Consider the following 15,808-nt stretch of genomic DNA (forward strand, 5'->3'; position numbering starts at 1 on the left):
TGTTAAAAGGTGAAATAAATTACAACCACAAGTCAATTACATCAGTAACCATCGGTAACAAAGATCGTAATTTTACATATAATAACCGCATTAATATGTAGTCGTGGTAAACAGGGAGTTATATTAGATACGTGTTCATTACAATGGTTAATTAGTATAACATTACACCATCATTCATAGTTCGCAGTTCGCAGTACGGTGCGATGGAAACAATTGGCCGATGTATCGGTGAGCCGGCGAATGCGGTTATTACGACAGGTCTGATGTGGACGTGTAATGTGTAAATAGAATTGATCAATTATCGTATCTTAGTGTAATTAGTTTAAATTAGGCGGTTGATTTGTGTTTTATTTAGTGACGATTAAGATGTGTTTTATTGGCTGTGGGTATGACAAGCTGTTACATTTATTATTCTGTCTTTAATTGATTTTCTTTAAGTGTGTGTAAGTGAGCTGTTGTTGGGTGGCTGATATTTCAATTTGCGATTTTTTTAGGGTATACAATGTACAGAGAATTAAGCTGTTATTATGCTATTTTACCTAGTTATTAGTAGGTATCTTTTGCTTATAATTTCATCTTTTTTACTGTAATAATTATACTTAGTAATTAATAACGTTCTATGATCATTGATTATTAAGCCCTTGATAAATGATAAGATCTTTAATTCTCTTCCTGTATGAGAAAAAAAAACCTTTATTAAACCTTAAAAAAAATCTGATTCTAAAGATAAGTAAATGTCAACGGCCCCGTATTATTTAAAGGAATGCAGTGACGTCAATGATTACAGTTTCAACATAATAATATCACAGGGCACCTAACGTGTAAGCCTTTTCACACCTGGGAATCAAACTCCAAACCTTTATGATTATGACCACGAATAATTACGGTGCAAAATTAGGGGTTCTTAGATACGAAATGTAGGCACTTATGTAGGTAGTTTAGGTAGTATTAAATTCTTGCGACACAGTCAACACTAAGTAAAGTAGGCATTAGTCCCGAGGTACTAATCTACCCGCAGCTGAGACAAGTTAATGGTGCGACTGCGATGCGTAGATTAGCAGTTAACATTTCATTAAATAAACATCAATTTACGAGCACCTATTTACATAGCTGAGATGCTGAGAATCCTCGCTAGTTACCTACGGACGGCAGAGTGCAGTCTAAATTAGGTAAATTGATAGTTACCGTCTTATACTCACGACTTAGAAGCTATCTGCAAGCCAAAGGCTATCTATTAATATTCTAAACATTGCGACAGCTGGTCGGGACCAACGCAGTCACACAATAAGGGTCGCGTCTAATTGCGTTTGGGATACACTCGAACGTCGCTGGAGCACTAGGACAGGTGCACACTGCGACACGTAACAATATTAACAATGTACGAGCGTCGAGCGGGGACTGTAACAAATAAAGGTGTGTTGGGACGTGTCATGTGTGTGAGACAGAAACAGGTTCGCCGTCGGAAATACTATTCGCGAAATTCGATGATTGCGTTTAGAAAGTATTCAAGAAAGCGTGAACTTTTGCTGTGTGAAGGCAATTGATCTCTTTGTTTTTTTGTTCGAGGCTTATGTAATGGCAATTACCTACTTAAATGAATTTTTACACTGGTAATATAATAGAGTGAAATGAAACTGACATATTTGTGTAACAAAATCTCTGCCAGTAAGTATGTAATTAATCTGTTAAGCTAGGCATACGAACAGTATTAAATAAACTATTCATACTATTTATACAGCTAAAATCGACTAAAGAAAGTACGGCTTGATCCCACTTTTACCCCACGTTATAACGCCCGGGCTCAATGAAAAACACTTACCTATTGCTTTACATAATCTTTATTGCTTATCAGCATGCGAACACGAAATGTATAGCGATACGCCTCAGTGGACAGCTGGCCTAACTAGCGTATTTTTTTGCTACTTAAATTGGTAATGGTGATGTATAATTAATCACCTGACGGCTGATGCGTAATGCGCTCGTTAAATTTTCAGAGAGTTGAAAACTAATCGAGTGAGCGTAGCCTACGTAGTATGTAAGTCCACCGTTACACGCCACCACCTACTAATGTAGGTAAACGTATTGTCAAATAACAATGAAGCACGCCCACCTACTCATTAGGAACAGTCAAGTGTAACAATCCAGTAGTTTCAATAGTGATGTGCACCAACAATGGAACGCGTCGCGGCGCTCTGCTCGGCAGGAACGATATGAAATTTCATTAACGAGGGTCGGCGAGCCACTCCACAAGACGGCGGGCAAACAGCGCGCGTGAACCCACGAATAATTCACACGCGAGCCCTACAAATAACACCCCCGTCTCACCCCCGGCCCCTCCGGCCGCAAACTGAGTTATTTATCGCCCCCGCCTCTCCCCAGCCGAGGCTGTCGCGGCACAGGAAATACCCGCACGTATTTTTACTGCCGGCTGAAGACCGCGATCCCTAGCGAGCAGCGAGCAGCGAGCAGCTAGTAGCGACATCTCTTGCGGGGTTGCAGCTATCGCTCGAGACTGCGGACGCGTTACTGAATCTGTTACGCTGTTACATGATACATTATGTACCTACTACTTTGTAATTGATGCTCAACTGATAGTAGGGACAAATATTTTCTGTTGAAATTTTCCAAAGTCCTAGTAATAAGTAGGTAGTTTAGGTACTAATTAGACCATTTTATAATCATTATAGTTTACATACCCAAGAGGCTCTAGGTTATCGGTTTAACAATTTAAGTAAACAGGTAACTGAACTAATTAATACCAAGCATGGTATTAATTCCTATTTTAGCTACATTATCACTACGAGGAAGGAAATCTTAAATATAATTTACAAAACAATTCGATAAATGACACAATGTGACTCATTGTTTGGCAGTGGAGCTGTAATATCTCAGTATTTGCGGTCTCTATGGGTTGTTTGTGAGTCAATTAGTGGCTTGCGCCGCCGCGCCGGCCCCCGCGGCCCGCGCCCACCGGATACATGCTTCGAAGTTTTATGGCGAACTCTAGGTACCTATGGCTGCTTACGTACACGACGCGATGTTAAATAACAGCCATTAGCTTTGGTGGAAAAACTCGGGGATTGGGGGTAGGTATCAAGTTATATGTATTTTCCAATCAACCATAGTAGGTATTGGCGTTCTATCGAAACGAAATCATAAAAAATTTAAAACAAAATCCGTGCGGTGGGTCCCAGGTCGGCCGGCGGCGGCGGAGCGCGGCTGTCCCCCCATTTTTTGCGGGTAGGTAACGTGCTCGGTGACACCTCGCGCGGGTCAAGTGCGGGGCGCGCGGCGGCCGGGGGACCGCTAATTCCGAGCGCGTGACCGCACCCCCCCGCGCCCCTCGCCTTCACCCCCCCGCTCGCCTAACGCCGTTTTCCCGCCGGATTTGCGTTCATACAGTAAAATAAAAAGGGCGATTTGGCGCTCTCCATCGACGCGGCCCGATTAGCGGCGCCCGGGGAAATTAAAAGTATTTTATTCCAGCATTTATTCCCTTTTTGTTTGTGTTGAGTAATGCGAGCGTGTCGTGCGGTATGCCGGGGGCCGCGCCGCAACCTCGCCTCGTGTTATGAATGACGGATGACGTGATATCGATAACCATGTCGGCTATCAATTTAGGATAAATTATTTCTTACCACTCGACTATCTGGCCTACAGAGATAAAATCTTAAGCTTTTGTAATAACACGTATTGTCTGTCTAAACGTCTAATGTTTTTTTACTAATCCCTTATTCGTTGTTATCTTGGCAACGTATTTATTCATGTTGTCTATTGTATTGTATTGTAACTCGCATCTATTTACATAAATCACTGGCCATAAAATAAGAAAGCAAAAAAACACTAAAAGGCATTCACACTCAAGAGACAAAACCCTATTCTGCAGCTTTTTCTCGAGGGGCGGGCCGGACTAATAACTTCGACGATAAATCAAATATTAACTCAAATAAAGTGGGGAACGTTTTATCCACACTGTGATATCGTTTCCTCAGTAGGATGGTAGGTACATAATTTACAAAAAGCTTCCGATGTCGAACACGTCGGTAGCCATTAGCTGAGGCGCTTCAAGTGTTTCAAGAAACTCTCTTGACAAAAAGTACGCGCCGCGTGTTTGTGTGATGTAGCGCTGCAGCGCTGCGAGCGCGGCGAGCGCGGCGAGCGCTGCGCGGCCGGCTGTCCAATTTATGAGAATGAGCCAATTGACGCGTATAATAATTTGCCTCCACGCTAATAAAAAATAATACCCGCCGGACATAGTGAGACATACTCTCGTACCTCGTACCGTGTGTTACTACAATTTATATTATTGCTACAGGATGTACGTTCTCTTCTAACAACTAATTAATATTTATGTTAATTATTTATTAAAATGTTATGTGCTTTATTTATAGAATAATTAATAGTTGCTCTAGCTGTTATAATGATTGCTTAATGTAACATGTGTTATGTAAATAGTTTTTATTAAGAATATCAAATTAGCGATACAAATTGGCAATTTATTATTTTGATTAGATGTTATGGTTGTTCATATTCGTATTTCGGGTTCAATGCATTAGTAAAGACATCATTTAGACCGGGGGGACCCGGGCACGTCTGAGCGTGCGTAATATTTCCGGGTGTGCCTTCCACAAAAGATCCCCTTTCCATTGAATCAAAAACGTAATCGTAAAAGAGCTTTTAAAGAGTCGATTTGTTTCTAAGAACGGCTTTTGATTTGAATCTCGTTATTTTGTTTTTCATAAAAAGTAGCTCGAGTGAGTGAGGGTAATCTCAATCTGTGAGGAATGTAGGTAGCTATTTTGAAGAGGTCGACTTTTTATTGATATTCATTTGATCATTTATGTTGATTGGAGGATAACGTTATCAATTTAGTGATTTTATGTTGTAGATTGGTTTGAAAGGTATGCAGGTATGCCAGTCTACGACATAAACACATTTTCTACTTCAGTCGTAAAACGAAGTAAACGCTACTTTTAATGTGAACAAGCAGAGTACGAGCGTTTTCCATATAATTGCTTTACGCGAAAATCCTTTGTTCAGTTGGTCAAACAAACACTATAAAAAATAAAAGTGTAACATATTGCAAGAGCAAAATATTGCGAGCATTGAGTGCAGCGGCTGGCGGCTGCATGCACCTCTCGGAGAGCTATGAAAACGTCGTGCCTCAGCACAACAGTTGACTCTGAACAGACGTACACACACACGGACCCGCTCCACAATAAAGGCGGGAGAGCTGGGAGGGCGCGGGCCGGGGGCGCTGTGACGATGCAGTTTGCACCGCGGCCTCCTCCAACCTTCACCAACTTGCGCCCGTGTTCTTGGGAATTGTTTTAAATTCAAGAACCGCAGAACACTCCACGAACTACAATGTACTCTACACCCTTGTGATATGACCCAAAATCATAATGTCACTTTTTTATAAGTCATTTCGAAAATGGAATACGCCATCGCCACAACATCAGATTTAAAACCCTAAGTGGAAGGCAGAAAGTATAGAATCGCATAAATAATGTAAAAATGGCAGCTGTCCTTGGTGTGAGTGCGGAGGTGAGAAATACATTAGCGGTACCGTTTTCTATTGGTCGTTGCTCCTGTGTTGATATTAAGCAGTCCACGTGGACTGCTCGGTGGTCGCTTGTCTCGTTTTTTTCAGCGGGTAGGTCGCTATCCGTCCCGTTCTAATCTACAGCGAAACGTGGAATGTCATGTCCGGAGTTGTTCAGAAAGTCGTGAGCGTGCATCGTGCTTCCAACTTCACTGTTGTGCCGAAACAGAACAAGTGTGGCTGGTTGACTTTAAAAATTGACTCTTACGGGCTTTGATTAAGGCTTACTTTGGAAATTACTTGAAAGTTGTCAAAAGTTTTTATTGATACGTCATATTGATAAGCATTTTTAAGTCAATTAAGGTTGTAAGCTAAAAGCGGTTGTTGCTACATTTAAATTATCGGCCGGCATTCAAATAACGCCATTTTTTTCGTGTCGGCACGAATTTATTTAATAGTTAGATATATGTTATGTTAGGTATAATAATGGTGCGTGGGCGATGGTACCTACGTGTCGGGGTGGATACCGGCCGAGGTATTCATTCACTTAGTCACGGTTATCGGTGTAGTAATAATGAACAATATTGATAAGTTTTATTGAATGCCGTCGTAGTTCATTTGCTGAGAACCTATCAACGGATATATTGTAGATATAATGATTATCTAACCTATTTCATTAAAGTGATAGACATTGTATGACGTAAAAACGGGTATTTAGATAAAAGTTTTATAGTTCAGACAAAGTAATAATATTTTAACCCTAGAAAGATAATCATATTGTGACGTACGTTAAAGATAATCATGCGTAAAATTGACGCATGTGTTTTATCGGTCTGTATATCGAGGTTTATTTATTAATTTGAATAGATATTAAGTTTTATTATATTTACACTTACATACTAATAATAAATTCAACAAACTATTTATTTATGTTTATTTATTTATTAAAAAAAAACAAAAACTCAAAATTTCTTCTATAAAGTAACAAAACTTTTAAACATTCTCTCTTTTACAAAAATAAACTTATTTTGTACTTTAAAAACAGTCATGTTGTATTATAAAATAAGTAATTAGCTTAACTTATACATAATAGAAACAAATTATACTTATTAGTCAGTCAGAAACAACTTTGGCACATATCAATATTATGCTCTCGACAAATAACTTTTTTGCATTTTTTGCACGATGCATTTGCCTTTCGCCTTATTTTAGAGGGGCAGTAAGTACAGTAAGTACGTTTTTTCGTTACTGGCTCTTCAGTACTGTCATCTGATGTACCAGGCACTTCATTTGGCAAAATATTAGAGATATTATCGCGCAAATATCTCTTCAAAGTAGGAGCTTCTAAACGCTTACGCATAAACGATGACGTCAGGCTCATGTAAAGGTTTCTCATAAATTTTTTGCGACTTTGAACCTTTTCTCCCTTGCTACTGACATTATGGCTGTATATAATAAAAGAATTTATGCAGGCAATGTTTATCATTCCGTACAATAATGCCATAGGCCACCTATTCGTCTTCCTACTGCAGGTCATCACAGAACACATTTGGTCTAGCGTGTCCACTCCGCCTTTAGTTTGATTATAATACATAACCATTTGCGGTTTACCGGTACTTTCGTTGATAGAAGCATCCTCATCACAAGATGATAATAAGTATACCATCTTAGCTGGCTTCGGTTTATATGAGACGAGAGTAAGGGGTCCGTCAAAACAAAACATCGATGTTCCCACTGGCCTGGAGCGACTGTTTTTCAGTACTTCCGGTATCTCGCGTTTGTTTGATCGCACGGTTCCCACAATGGTTAACTTATACGGTTCTTGTAGTAAGTTTTTTGCCAAAGGGATTGAGGTGAACCAATTGTCACACGTAATATTACGACAACTACCGTGCACAGGCTTTGATAACTCCTTCACGTAGTATTCACCGAGTGGTACTCCGTTGGTCTGTGTTCCTCTTCCCAAATAAGGCATTCCATTTATCATATACTTTGTACCACTGTCACACATCATGAGGATTTTTATTCCATACTTACTTGGCTTGTTTGGGATATACATCCTAAACGGACACCGTCCTCTAAAACCAAGTAACTGTTCATCTATGGTCAAATGAGCCCCTGGAGTGTAATTTTGTATGCACTGATGGATAAAGAGATCCCATATTTTTCTAACAGGAGTAAATACATCGTTTTCTCGAAGTGTGGGCCGTATACTTTTGTCATCCATTCTAAGACATCGTATCAAAAAATCAAAACGATCACGACTCATTACAGAGACGTACACCATTGACAAAGATCGATCAAAGAGGTCATCTGTGGACATGTGGTTATCTTTTCTCACTGCTGTCATTACCAGAATACCAAAGAAAGCATAGATTTCATCTTCATTCGTGTCACGAAATGTAGCACCTGTCATAGATTCCCGACGTTTCAATGATATCTCAGCATTTGTCCATTTTACAATTTCCGAAATTATCTCATCAGTAAAAAATAGTTTGAAGCATAAAAGTGGGTCATATATATTGCGGCACATACGCGTCGGACCTCTTTGAGATCTGACAATGTTCAGTGCAGAGACTCGGCTACGCCTCGTGGACTTTGAAGTTGACCAACAATGTTTATTCTTACCTCTAATAGTCCTCTGTGGCAAGGTCAAGATTTTGTTAGAAGCCAATGAAGAACCTGGTTGTTCAATAACATTTTGTTCGTCTAATATTTCACTACCGCTTGACGTTGGCTGCACTTCATGTACCTCATCTATAAACGCTTCTTCTGTATCGCTCTGGACGTCATCTTCACTTACGTGATCTGATATTTCACTGTCAGAATCCTCACCAACAAGCTCGTCATCGCTTTGCAGAAGAGCAGAGAGGATATGCTCATCGTCTAAAGAACTACCCATTTTATTATATATTAGTCACGATATCTATAACAAGAAAATATATATATAATAAGTTATCACGTAAGTAGAACATGAAATAACAATATAATTATCGTATGAGTTAAATCTTAAAAGTCACGTAAAAGATAATCATGCGTCATTTTGACTCACGCGGTCGTTATAGTTCAAAATCAGTGACACTTACCGCATTGACAAGCACGCCTCACGGGAGCTCCAAGCGGCGACTGAGATGTCCTAAACGCACAGCGACGGATTCGCGCTATTTAGAAAGAGAGAGCAATATTTCAAGAATGCATGCGTCAATTTTACGCAGACTATCTTTCTAGGGTTAAAGGGGTCTTTCCATCTCAATGATGTTCTAAGATCATAAAATTATCGCTTTCGACACAGAGGGTTCTTTGTAGTGTGTAAGTAGGTACACAGCTGGTGAAATGCTATTGGCTGGGAACGCACGCCGCATATTAAACGTCTCTTGAGCCACAGACACGGTAGAGTAAGTTCTAGAACATGGCACAAGAAAGCGGCAGACCTAGACGAAACGGCTGGACAGACTGGAATGCTTCCAAAAGTGTGGTTCTCATAAAGCAATAAATTAATAACAACGGGAATTGAGACTTTCAAAGTACTGGAAAGCGAAATATAGAATGATAGCAAAAAAAACGTTAGCTGTATGGAATAAAGTATCTGTAAGAAAACGGTTACTTTATTTAATTTACTTTTATATATAGTAATCGTAGTATCCATCTTGTAAGTAACTATATGTAGAGCCAAAATAAGTTAGTTTAGGTAAAAGGGTAATTAAATATCATAAACTAGCTACTATTTACATACATTAGAAAAAAATTGGATACTGAAATATGGATAATGAAGATAATACTCACCTAGTCGAACGTATGGTCATGGGAGCCAATAACGTCAACGTCATTAAAATACGTTAACGTTCTTATCCTTTTTGGAAATCTGACGGACTAGGTCGTTAGATATTTTTGTGCCAGTTTGTCAATTGGTAAGACCAAAAAAAGTAGGAGGTAGCCAAAAGTATGGTAGCAATATAGGATACCAACAGCAACAAAAACCTGTCCTCTATTATAATTTATAATAGTTTGCATTGAGTCGTACCGAATGAACTTTCAAGAGTTTAACTAAACAAATGTGCTAATGTGACATCTATTGTGCAATGAAGAAGGTGAATAAAATGCAAGTGAGTAAGATGTACCTTTTGAGTTTCTATGGTATGTCGCAAAATCGGTAGATGGCAGGTGAAGGCTTCGTGACTGCGTATTTTTTCGCAGTGCCCTCTGTTGACAATATGTTGATTCACAGCTCAGATAAACATTTTCATGAAGATACTAGATGGCAGCACCATTCTGAAAAGCTCTTGATATCAAAATTTTTATAATGTATACGCAAAAATAATTCTATGAAAATGAAATCTTGTGGCTCCAAAAACCAAAATCCTGAGCTGATGTCTTGATAAATTATTTGTCAAAAACTGACATATGTCAACAACTTCGAGAATGACGGTTTCAGTATCAAAACAAACTTCTGTCATTGTCACATTACATGTGTCATTTTGTGTTGATCAACGGTGGACGCCTGTCGACTGTTCGTAATCTCGAAAAAACTTTTTTCTATTTAAGGTGTGACTCTAAACGCATTATACCAAAGTTTCAAATATATTCTTAATACTTATAGGCAATTTCCTTAAATCATGACTTCATCATATTTGTTTTATTATTCTGGACATAAAAAGTGAAAGTTTTGCCATGTATGACTATTTTTTTAAACTATACTTATACTAACTACGTTCTTTGTTTTAGAAATGCCTCAAGTAATATTGTTATTCAGCGGCAAGAGAAAATCTGGCAAAGATTTCATAACCACTCATTTACAGAAGTTGTAAGTATTCAAAAAATTATTTATATTATTTTGATACAACTAGGTACTTATACCATAAAATGTATGATTATTTTTAACAAATAGCGTCTGTCTTTCCCTGGATGGTGTTCTAGTTTCACACAATAGTATGGCTAATCAAGGTAAAGAAATGTGTTATTCAATCTAGCCTTGTGCCTCAGTAAGTAATAAACAATAGCTATATTAGTATAAAGTTTATGGGCCAATTTCGAGCCTAAATGCTCATCGCCAAGTATGGTAACCAAGTACAGTAAATCTTAATTTTTAAGATTTTTCTATCCCAGAAAGTAAACGGACTATTTGGTTTGAATAGTAATCAAGCTAAAGGTGGATGCAACAAAATGTTTTTAAAATGTATATCCAATATGATTTCATACATTTCCAGGCTAGGAGACCGATGCGAAGTATTAAAAATATCCCAACCAATAAAAAGTCATTGGGCCAAGGAGAAAAATTTGAATTTGAATGAGCTGCTGGGCGACGGATTCTATAAGGAACAATACAGGCTGGATATGATCAACTGGAGTGAGAAGATGAGGGCAAAAGATTACGGGTATTTCTGTAAAATTGCCACAGACAATGGTGAGCTCATAAATAATTCATTTATGATCTGTGCATGACAATATTATTTAAATTGAAAAGGAGTCTCCTTGAAATATAATGACTGCAAACTGAATTGTTGAATAAATTCAAAGTATTGTGTGGTTTTACACAATATACAGATTTTATTCAATCATTTTCAATATTACAGTGCTGAGCTGCGCAGTTATGCTGTAATGCAATTTCTAAAAAATAACCATTTTTTTTTCGACACTAAATCAGTTTCTATCATAACTATTAAGCTGATAATGGCTTTTAGCTTAATACACCTTACATTAAGGATATAATGAAATGAAATGAAATTATTTATTCTGCAAATAGGATATTTTATCACTTTTACATGTCTTTTTGAGAACGATCGAGCCGACATTTCCTAGCTGACTACCCTAAGAAGAAATGTCGAAACAAACTTAGGGGGTTATAATTGCATTAAAACTTATATATTAGTAAATAAAGCTTCCTTTCTATTCCAGCTTTGGAAAAACCAATATGGATAGTCAGTGATATAAGAAGAAAACTGATATTCGCTGGTTCAATGAAACATATGGTAATTTAATAAGAAATATTAGGATATATGCTGATGATGAGACGAGAGACAACAGAGGGTATGAGTTCAAGTCCGGAGTGGATGATGTTGCTTCCGAATGTGATTTGGATGATTATAATGAATGGGATCTTGTTATTGATAATAGCAATGGCAAGCAAGATATAGAAGACCAATTAAGTAGCATTATTAGGTTGGTTGCAAATTCCTGATTGATGTTTATGAATGTTATCTATTAATAAGCTAGGTAACTTTTAGAACTGTGTTGGCTAAGTGGTTTTGAGGATGATATCATCAATGTAATAATAATAATATAATATATCCTGGGACAACTCACACACGGTTATCTGATCCCAAGCTAAGCAGAGCTTGTGTTATGGTAACCAGATAACTAATAAACTTACTTAAATATTTCTAAATACATACATATTATAGATAAATTACACCCAGACACCAGAACAAATGATCATGCTCATCACACAACATTTGTCCTGGGCGGGAATCGAACCCACGACCTCCGGTATAGCAGTCAGGGTCACTAACCACTAGACCAACAGGCCAGTCGTAATGCTTGAAAGAGTGCTTCGATTATAAATTTGTTTTCAATTCTATCTTTGTACGACGATAGTACGACTCGCGACATCGTCCTAGATGTCGTAAAAGGATCCTGATTTCAAAATTAGTCTGCACTCTGCGATTGGTCTGGAGTCTGGTCTATGCCTAACTTACTTAGATTTGCAGATATCTTCAAAATCACTTGGCCTCTTTCAACATGACAATATAGTAAAAGTAAAATATATGAATATCAGATCTCTATTCCTTTTTCTTTTATGGTAGATAGGCCTGAGTTAAAAACTCTTGTAAAATGTCTTCTCATATGTGTGTATGTTTTTACATGGTAAGGGATTAAGGTTTAATGTGATAGATTGTATGTTATATCCTGTGGTCAATTAACTGAAAAGAAGTATATATGAAACCAACAATAACAAAACTATAGTAGAAGGTGGTTTATTAAATAAAACCTCTTTCTTCCAGTTTTATTTGTATAAAACTGGAAGAAAGAGACAATATTGCAATTTTTTTTTTCAATAACTAAATAGGCTGTGTCGACTTTTCCTGGCAGTGACATTCAGTATTACTTCGTCTGTAGTTTTTATTTAAGTGTATCTCATCTACCTTATTTCGAATAAGTCTGCTCTTAGAAATAATTCCTGCAGAGATACCCGAAAAGGGGGGCGTTATAGGTCACCACGCCAAACCCAATGTGCGCGACGTGTCGTGGGTTCGATCCCCGCGTTGGGTAAGTATGTTTGGTCTAAGTCTGACTGTTCGGTGTATGGTATTTAAGTGCTGGTATAACCCCGCACGAAACAAAGAATAAAATTTGTTATTGCTGTTAAAAAAAATAGTGGTAGATTTTACATCTGATACTTATCAGTGATACTGTCTTATAATGTAGATCAACAAATCTTTGTATGTTATGTTTGGTCACAAATTAAGTTAGCTAGAACTCCATTCTACTAGTGATCAACACCTCGAATATTGACATAGAACAACTTGTTAATGTAAAGTGCCTTATGCCCAAGTCTTATGGTTGATATTCGGCTGGCGCTGGTTCCTCGGTTTTATGACTAACTATTGTTTTAAATATCTCGTGTTGAGGTATTTAATGTATTTCTCAATATATTGTCTCGATATTGTATATTATTGATAAAATAACATAGATTGCTGAGTCAATTATAATGATTGTTTTCTGCAATTTTATTTGTTTGAGTATAAGGATAAAATAAATGGTTATCAATTTCCCACGTTTTTTGCTTAATTTTATTATTTTAAAAACCTGAAGCCAAACCAAAATGTTAAGTTATGTGTTCCTCAAACTTTTCATATTTCGAGCCTGTTTTGACCTAGACAAATTTAAACTCTCATAGCTATGTCTTATAGCTACTAAAAAATTTGTCCACGACGTACACGCAAGAGAATATGTAAACCATTGTATTATACATCACAGTTGCTCCTTGCGGCCCGCAGAGAAAACTCACATCACATAACTTTGCAACCCTGATAAGAGATGGCGCTGGTCGACCCCGAGAAACCAGTTAAGTTTACGATGGTGTATGTAATTTTAATCGGTAATTATTTGGTAGTATAAGTATATATATACATAATAGTGAGTAGATGTAGATAATTATAGATTACTTGTTATTTAAATATGTATATTCGTTCCAGATTATCTTTATGTGATTTAGGTAGTTAAAATTCAGGTCAATTAATGAAAGTATACCTATTAGATATTTGAATTGGACTTCCCTTAAATATAAATTAGTGGTGTCTAGATAAATAAAAAAAACAGAAATAATATTATTCCATAGAGCGCAGACCTCGTTCGTGTCATTCACATGACAGCATATATCAAAGACTCACAAAGTAGCTTCTTGTCCCTGGAGCCAGTTTTTATCTTTCACAGATTTGGCAATAAGTTCCCATGTTCCGCATAATGGTTATAAGACGGAAACCCAATCGTCTTAGACTTGGCACATGAATCAGGGCACAAGAGGTCATTGACTCTAACGTGCGTAGTTAAGCGATTGTATCAATCACTTTGAGGTGGTTAAAGCTAGCGATGACGGGACGAAATCTTGAAATAACTAGTTATTTTACAATGGAATATTTCAGATAAGTCTAACTTGGATTATAAAAGTACCTAAATACCTAGTTTCGTCTAAAATATACGAACAATCCCTGAGTAAGTAAGTAGGTAGTACTAAAAGCGGAAAGTTCGTGAAAACCTAGGCTAATGAAAATACCAGAATACATTTCCACCTACAGACCAAAAGCCTCGATATAGAAATAAACAGACAGATCACGCGTACTTAACCGACGAGTTTCGGACCCATCCGGGTATCCCGACGAATACGCGTGAGTAAACCTTAAAATGTAAAAAAAATATTTTAAAATGTGTATATAATTGTTTGTCCGCAATGGGCCCCTAAACTACCTTACCGATTTCTATGAAATTTGCACACCTTTTGTAGTTTGATCCAACTTGAAAGATGGATAGATGGCATTTCAATTTGTACTCGCAATATTATTTTCCACGCGGCAACAGCTAGTATTATAATAAAATAAACCGTATTTTTTCAGTTAAATAAACAGTAGGTTATATCTTCTGCTGTTATAATCTTCTAGTTTAAAATTTGTATAGGATAGCTGTAATGAGGCTGTATAAACACTGTCCTGTTATTTTATTAAAAGAAAACTCAACTTATTTTCGTTCGGAAGTCTCATAGCATTGTCTAGCTACCTTCCATAAATCAAAAGTTAAATGACTAACAAAACGGATAAAGTTTCGGGATTTCATTTCGAATTCTGATAACTATCCCTGGTACCTGACGAATGTTGATTTTTGATAGGACTTAATTTGCATTCAATTAAAGTCTAAGCTCTTAAGAGTTTTTATATCGATTAAATGTTATTTTATTATATTCTTTGAATACATGCATATGCATAAGTTACTATATATATATGAAAAAGAATAAAATAAAAAAGTAGGAAAGGGTAAAAAAAGAAAAAAGCCTAAATTTCATGATGTTGACACGCCTGTGTTGCTATCAACCTACTTTACACTTCTAAAACCTTGCTGACAAAAAGTATTGCATCAAACAACACCAAGTTCATTACATTATCCACTCAATTAAACAAACGACAATGGGTTTTCATTCCGCGTTTAAATTACGTTAAGTGACACGTTTATTTACAATGTCCTATTTACGGGCGGAGTGAAGTCATTCATGAAATTGTATAGTTGATCCGGCGACCACAATGCCTATGGAGCTGCGACACCCCGTCTCGCTGAGATAACTATATTTAGTATCGCTCGACAGTTCAGATAGCATGAATGGTACACAGACAACTGCCACTTATATCTATCCATACCACATCTATCTCATACTTTATTTATGCAGTGAATTTGTTTCAAGGATTTCCAGAATTTTCTGTCTTATCGCTACCAGTCCGAGATAGACCATAGTCATCTTATTTACGAGGATATTATGTTAATGTTTCTTTGTTCTGAACTTTCAATTCTAGGACAATGTTGGCGCAGACACTACTGGTTCGATCGCCATGGAAGTCCATAATCAGGTCACGTACGAATGACCTTCAGCCCAGGCTTCCTAGAAGCGCTAACTTTAATTAGTAGAGAACGATCCTTGACACTAATGTAACTAAATGTTTAACTTAACTTTTAGTTTTATGTGTGACTAGTAACAACTATGTTTTTCCCTTTCTTCAAAAGACC

At 37.2% G+C, this 15,808-nt stretch overlaps 1 protein-coding gene across 1 annotated transcript; it reads left to right on the top strand.

The window, feature by feature from the left end:
• Positions 1-395: 395 nt before the first annotated feature.
• On the top strand, positions 396-11,870 carry LOC113506558 (probable phosphomevalonate kinase). The gene is given in 5 exon segments (XM_026889398.1): positions 396-549; positions 10,268-10,346; positions 10,750-10,946; positions 11,438-11,473; positions 11,476-11,870. Coding segments are annotated over 5 exon segments (579 nt in total). The 5' UTR covers positions 396-527; the 3' UTR covers positions 11,721-11,870.
• The last annotated feature ends 3,938 nt before the right edge of the window (positions 11,871-15,808 follow it).

This window comes from Trichoplusia ni, assembly GCF_003590095.1.
Source record: "Trichoplusia ni isolate ovarian cell line Hi5 chromosome 19 unlocalized genomic scaffold, tn1 tig00001682_group18, whole genome shotgun sequence".
Classification (NCBI taxonomy): Eukaryota; Metazoa; Arthropoda; class Insecta; order Lepidoptera; family Noctuidae; genus Trichoplusia; species Trichoplusia ni.